General features: G+C 38.9%; 1 protein-coding gene across 1 annotated transcript; it reads left to right on the top strand.

The window, feature by feature from the left end:
• The first annotated feature begins 227 nt into the window (after positions 1–227).
• On the top strand, positions 228–1,036 carry LOC131037464 (uncharacterized). Its single transcript, XM_057969601.2, has one exon. It carries the CDS (start codon positions 403–405, stop codon positions 922–924), a length of 522 nt encoding a protein of 173 aa, XP_057825584.1. The 5' UTR covers positions 228–402; the 3' UTR covers positions 925–1,036.
• Positions 1,037–7,403: the final 6,367 nt, after the last annotated feature.

The following is a 7,403-nucleotide window of genomic DNA, read 5'->3' on the forward strand; positions in this document are numbered from 1 at the left end:
TTTTTTTTGACTTTGTTTAAAACTTTTTATTTCATTTATTTTTTCAAAACTATCTCAACTTACAACTTACAAGTAATAAAGCCTATTTCTAGATTTAATTTATGATATACAAAATCAACTACCTTCTTGAAAACTTATACACCTCCATCTTCTAGATAATTGAATTTATCAAGATGATGTTGAAAGATATCATTTAGGAGTGTTCTTAATAAGAGAACAAACAATTTCTTGTAGGCCAAACCCCTCTGGCAATTGAATCATATGAGCACGAGTGATATATGTTTTTTAATACCTCTCCATGGCGGGCGAAAGTGGACTTCTTAGACTTTGACTGCACATTGCAATTCCCCCCTTTTAATTTCACATTTCCTTCCTCTCCTCACAACAATTGTTATTACTGCGATGAAGAGGCCTCCTGTAATACTGCGCAAATTTCAGGAATCCGACCTGGACGATTTCATGGAGTGGGCGACGGACGAGGAGGTGTATCGTTTCTCCATGCGGGAAACTTTTAAATCCAGGGAAGAGGCGGAAATCTACATTAAAAAGAAAAGCGTGGAGCGCCCCTGGTGGAAGGCCATTTGCTTGGAGGGCAGGGTTGTGGGCGCCATTAACCTGAAAAGAGTAATCGGCGATTCCTCGTGTAGGGCGGAGATCGGATACTGCTTGGCGCGCAGGTGGTGGGGGAAGGGCGTGGCCGCTGAAGCCGTTAAGTTGTGCGTGTCTAGGGCTTTTACTGACATCCCTGGTCTGGAGCGAATCGAAGGCCTGGTGGAGTCCGAAAACGTGGCGTCTCAGAGTGTCCTGGAGAAGGCTGGATTTGTCAAGGAAGGACTGCTCTGCAAATATTTTACCTTCAAGGGGAAAACCAGGGACTTCTATAGCTACTGCTTTCTTTCTCAAGATTTGCCCCAATGTGTTTAATTGGTGGTCTGTAGCTGTGCAGTTAGTCCACAAAGCAGAGCATTATGTCAATTTAACTATTTATTAAAGTTATGTCACTTCTATGAACTTCCTATTAATATTTTGGATTATACTATTAGATAGTAGAGCAAAGGATAGGAGCACACTCATTAAATGTTGTGTGATTTATCATTTGTGCATCTGCACATAACTAGCACTTTAAGTGGTAAGAGGCCGAGAGTGGACTTTTATAGAGAATGTGAAGCTGTTCATTGAATGGTTTTATTATATCAAGAAAAACGGTCTTTTAATAAAGTAAGTAATTTTTATAATTAGGGTGTGTTTTCATGAGGGGGCTTAAACTTCTACTTTCATGGAGCAAGAGGTCCCATGAAACAAAAAAATTTATTTCAGCGGATGAAATTGGGGTGAGGCCAGAAATGGAATCGGCTATTCTCCACATAAAATGGCATGACCATGGCATGTGGGAGATCACATGACGTGGCATAGGGGCCCATAGAGAAGTGTCATGTAGTGTCGATTGAATGACGTGGCATGGGATCCACGAAGAAGGTCACGGGGTGTCGACGGCGACGGAAAAGGATTTTGAATTACATGACGGAAATAGCATTGAAATTCGCTAACGGGCTAATGAAGGGCCACAACCATTCCACGAAACCAATGTTGGTTTGCATGTATTCCACTTGGTCAGCAATTTCAAAGCAGAATGAAGCTTTTAGCTTCGAGTTGTTTGTCGCCGAAGAGTCTTTAGATAGTCGGAGCTGGTAAATTTCTCTCCAGGCAGTTGGAGATTCTTTTCGAATTTTCGCAGTCTTTAGGCATGTGATAATTTCGTAATCTTTCGCACTCTGCAAAAAAAGCGCGGTAATACTGCAAATTATTTTTTTATCATTCCTTTTTTTTTCCGGAAATGCATAGGCATACAAACCGGTTTATGTAAGTTTGGGATTGTTTTTTGTCGTTCACAGTGCATGGAAGCAAAGGTGGCAATGACGCTTTGGAGGTGTAGTCGTCGTTGTTTTCAAGCGAGCTCGAACCATACAGGTAGGGTATATTTTTACCAAAATTTGTTTGTTGATTTGTCATGCTGGTAGGGATTGTGGGTGGAAGAGGAATGTTCGTCAACGCATCCAACTGTAACCCTGGTGTCGTAATATTTTTTTATATATGAATGAGGGTTTGCTCATTGTGTGTCTCATTTTTGTGTGCATTTTGGCAATGCATTCGGGACTGGGATTGCTAAGGCATACGCAAGTTTTTTGTATTCAGTGTGGGTTGTAAAAAAATCATGAGGGTTTCTGTAATGCCCTTCCCGCGGGTCTAGGGTTTGCTCTTTCTGTATGTCTTTTTTGCATTGATTTGGACTGCCCGACGAGACTGGGTATGCTAAAGTAGACAAAAGTTTTTTTGAGAGGAGAGTAAAAAAATTGGAAATTTCAAATTTTGCCTAGTATGTATGTTTGTTTCACGAATACGTATTTTTTGATCACCTGTCGGGACTGGGAATGTTAAAAAGCACAAAATGATACACAAGGTAAAATCAAAACACAATAAATAAAACTATGGTTTTCCACACACAATTGGGAATGTTAAAAAACACGAGTGTTTTTCACACGTGATCTGATCATGTGACAAACACGATGCATTTTAATTGTTTATGTCGACGGAAGAGCATTGTGGACAACACATCAAAAAAGGTGTCGTTTTTACAAAAACCCTGGTTGCCACATCAATTTTAGATAGAAGTATCTTTAAAATTTGCATCTGTAAATAAAGTTGGAAGATAAATATGTTAGGGTTTTTAACTCACTATCTTTACTAGAAGAAATCTTTGTGATGTACATTGCAATCCAATGTTCCTCTAGCACGCAGTCAGAAAAAACCCTTTCATTGTTGCCACATCGAACTTCCAATGCACCAAACCCTCTGTGTGTTTGCTCGAAATTAGATATGCAAACTTTGTTCCTAACATAAGTTGCTTTGACAAAACTTTTGTAAATTCTACTATCAGATGCGAAATAGGTGACGTTTTTTAATATTCCTGGTTGCCACATCATCACTTTTCTCGGTCATTGTTTTCTTTTCTCGGCAGCGTCTTCGTCGTCGCAAATATCCACACTAGAACCATCCATTTCAAAACGTGTATTATCTCACTGGGCTGATCTATTTACACCTAGGGCAGAAAATAGGTTATTTTCAATGGTACTTCAGGCGGTTGCAAAAACGAATGTTTATCTTATGTACAGGGTTGAAAAAATGCCTCTTTTGTTCTTCATTGGAGGAGCCCTCCAAATCCAGTGTTTTTTTGGGCAAAATGGTACATCCCAATTACATTTTTGACTGTTGCAACCGTTCCAAACCCCTGCAGTTATTCCAAAATTGCACTTGGAATTGCCCTATTTCTGTTTGACTGTTGAAACCTCTGCAAAACCGCTATGTTTTTCTCCAAACTGGCACTTGCTTGCATTGAAATCCCCAGTGGTATCTGGAATCAGCGAATGGGCTAATGAAAAGCCACGAGGAAAAGAGTTGGTTTGCATGTATTCCAGCCAGTCAGGGATTACTTTCAGAACGAAGCTTATAGCTCGGAGTGGTTTGTGGCTGGAGGGTCTTTAGACAGTCGGAGTTGGCAAATTTCTCTCTAGGCAGTTGGAGATTCTTTTCGAATTTTTGCAGTCTTTAGGCATATGAGAATTTTGTAATCTTTCACAGTCTGCAGAAAAGCGTGGTAATACTGCAAATTATCGTTTAATCATTTTATTTTTTTCGTAAATGCATAGGCTTGGCTAGGTTTATGTAAGTTTGTGATTGTTTTTTGTCGTTCACAGTGCAACGCTCCATGTTGGGCCCACACAACTCCATGTATGTATGTTGAATGTCCATGCTCCAGTATGGTGTGCTATTTATGTGGAGAATAATTGTTTTCATTAACTGCGTATCTGTCATTAAGGCTTGTTGATGTCTTTTGTGAACAACTATAGCTTGCTTGTCTTCAACCAATGATTGTTGACTTTCCATATTTGTGTCCAAAGTTTCTAAATCATACCCAACTCTACTAATTGGTATGTCTCTGCAACTTCTTTTTTGATGTTTTTTTGTTTTTTGTTTTAAGAACCATTTCACCATTTAATTTCAAGTGCTTTTTAAAAAAAATGGTGTGTGTGAAAAACGCCTATTTCATCATTTCGTTGTTATGACTTTTCAATACACGGTTTTTTTCTTTTTCCCTAAATGGCACGAGCCAGTGTTAAATCCATAGTGTATTCTACACCCCAATGTTGTTCCATTGCACTAATCTGATATTATCACTATTTCAAGCAGGAGATATCTCCACTTCCATTCCAAGAAGTGGATTATCTCACAGGGTCGATCTATATGAACCCACGACAGAAAAGTGTGTTATTTGCAATGGTACTTCAGGCAATTGCAAAAACGAATGTTTATCTTATGTACAGTGTTAAAAAAATGCCTTTTCTGTGCTTCAACAGAGGAGCACTCCAAATCCAGTCTATTTTTTTGCCAAAATGGCACATCCCAATTACATTTTTTATTGTTGCAACCATTGCAAACTCCCACGTTTATTCCAAAATTGCATTTGCAAAAAGCGCTATTTCCTTTTGAATGTTGAAACCGCTCCAAACCCTATGTGTTTTTCTCCAAATTGGCACTTGCTTGCGTTGAAATCCCTAGTGGATTCCAGTGGCCACAACTGTGCCATTGTGCTACTCTGATATTAGGATCGTTTGGAGTAGGAGATGTGTCTACTTTTGTTTCACAAAGTGTATTATCTTAGTGGCCAAATGTATTTGCACCCATGGAGGAAACCTATGTTATTTGCAACCCATTTGGAAAACTAAAAATTATTCTCATTATCAGATTGGAATTGAATTTCCCAATCACACCATTGGTGTTGCTTGATTTTTGGACAAAGGAACTCTAAATTCATTATTTGTAATTTTCAGTCTCTGGTAGCAGCCCCAAATTCCTTATCAATAGTTGGTCATGTAAGAATAGTAAGTGGTTGTGTTTTGAATCTAAATGTTTGGCAGGTATTATGCTATTGACATTTAAAAAATTTTGAAAACTTTACAGTGGAGTTATTGTTTGGTAGCTTGACTACGATTGTTTTCAATGCACGTTGACAATGACAGTAAAACTAATTTGGAATTGCATACAATTGAGTTGTGTGAATCGCAAATAGTGGGCCCATACTGCATGTACGGTGTGCTATTTTACGTGGACAATATGTTGGTATTATGGATGACTTCGTCATGTGTTGCATTGGTTTTTTCATTGATGTCAACACTTATCTTCTTGGAGGTCTACATTGTTGATTTGGCACTATGGTTATATTGGTTTGTGAACCGACACATTGTGGTCCCAACATGGATATTGGCTTATGCACAGTCACCGATACATGCTTCACCGACAGGTTATATGGTTCACCGACAGTGATGATGACTTGTTATCATCTAGAGAACATTTGGTTATGTCGAAGACATGGATTGGATGTTTGGATTGGGTGTTTTGCTTATTGGTCTAATCGAGTTCACATATTTGCCTTTATCGGCAGATAGGTCTAGGTTATGGACTGGTACATGATATCTATTCTAGATCAACACGACGCGTTTTGGAAATGGTTTATTGATTGGATAATGTGTAAATGTATTGAACTGACATATTGTATTGCATCAAGACTTATTTGTAATTGATTTAATTGTAATATATTTAGTGAGCCGACCTCATGTTAAGGTCTTAGGTTTTGTATAAATAAATGTAAGATCTTATTGAAGATTGGATATTATTATGAGTGTGTGCGAATATTGAAGATCATTGAAGAGCGAAAATAAGCAGATCCTTGTGCGAATCACACAAACATTATCTGAAGGTTGAAGGAAAGGTTATGACGGTGTTTGGCACTCATGGTCAGAGCTTAAACCGGTACTGAATCCAACATTGCAGATGTTATTTTGAGTAGTACATTGTTATTGGATTTAACCATCCAATTGTAGTAAGTGTGACTCCTATTGTGTGATTGAGCAGTGAGCTCTAGGCGGTTGGCCTTTCTGCATGTGTAGACCCCATTTGTATACACTTACTATCTGGAGTAGTATCATTTGATTGTGGGTAAGGTTTCCCACTGTGGTTTTTCCCCTTACAAGGTTTCCACATCAAAATCTTTGTGTCATGTGTTGTGGATGTTGTTTCTCTTTCTGTTTCATGCATTAAGTTATACTGGCACTGCTATAACAATTAATCTATTTTACCGGCATTAAAGTTTGTTTTACCGGCACTGAGTTTCAAGTTGGAATAATTTGTTTTGGGTTATAATTTATATAGAACTGGTTTACAATTGATTCACCCCCCCCCCTCTCAGTTGTCCTTCCTGATTCCTAACACAATAGCCGCTTCCATTTTGTACACAATATTGTGTGAACACTATTATGTACACACTATTTTGCGTACAAAATAGCCCCTACTATTTGGGATTGACAGAGCTCCATTTGATGCAATTTGAGATGAACTTTACTGTCATTGTCAAAATGCATTCAAAACAATCACAATCAAGCTACGAGTGTTTTTCTCACTGCACGAAAGAGGGAGGTTGGATTCGGTGATGGTTAGCATAGAATTCAACATAGAAAAACCAGTGAGTAAGGAGCCCATATTTTGATGTTGCAATATTAGTTATTTGTTGAATTTTTTTACGTTTTCGACATCTCAAAGGGCATATTTGGGTGAAACAAAGTCTGCGTTATAATTTCGACCAAAAATGTAGAGGGTTTTGTGCATTGGAAGTCAATGAGGTGACTGCGTGAAAGAGAATATACAAAGTAGTGTGTACACAAAAAAAATTGAATTTCTTGTGTGAATCCCAAATAGTGGGGACTGTCAAAAGGTCCTCCACTACTTTTTCTCCTCTAGGTTGGAAACTCCAACTTCTCTTTGATGCAGTCGCTTCATTGAACTTCCAATGCACAACACCCTTTGCATTTTTGTTCGAAATCAGATAGGCATGGGCTATTCTAGACATAAAAGGAAGCGCCTATTCTCCACATAAAATAGCATGTCATACTGAGAATGGGCATCGAGTCATACATAGGTGGACTCTCGTGGGCCCCGCGCGGAGCCCTTTCTGTTCCAGCGTGGACATTTGCAACAATTCTAGTGTGGACATTTGTGACGGTGAAGACGCTGCCGAGAAAAGAAAACGACGACCAAGAAAAGTGAAGTCAGTGTGGGACAGTGCAGGTCTTTTTGGCGGTAAACAGACGGTCGGTAGTTGGCGACCGTAGTTACTGCATGGTCAACGAGATGTTTTTGTTGGCAACTAGATGTGTGGTAAACATAGCATTTTCGTTAGATTGCAAGTAGGATATTTGGACGCCGTAAAAGAGAGGAGAGGTAGAGAGGCTGCTGTAGATACAAGATTGGGACTAAGATGTGGAATGTGAAGATTTTTGGACCCGGGATAACAA

The sequence above is a fragment of the Cryptomeria japonica genome, chromosome 6 (assembly GCF_030272615.1).
Source record: "Cryptomeria japonica chromosome 6, Sugi_1.0, whole genome shotgun sequence".
Taxonomy (NCBI): Eukaryota; Viridiplantae; Streptophyta; class Pinopsida; order Cupressales; family Cupressaceae; genus Cryptomeria; species Cryptomeria japonica.

Coding starts and splice junctions, on each gene's coding strand:
- LOC131037464 (XM_057969601.2), top strand. CDS start 403: ATGAAGAGGCCTCCTGTAATACTGCGCAAATTTCAGGAATCCGACCTG.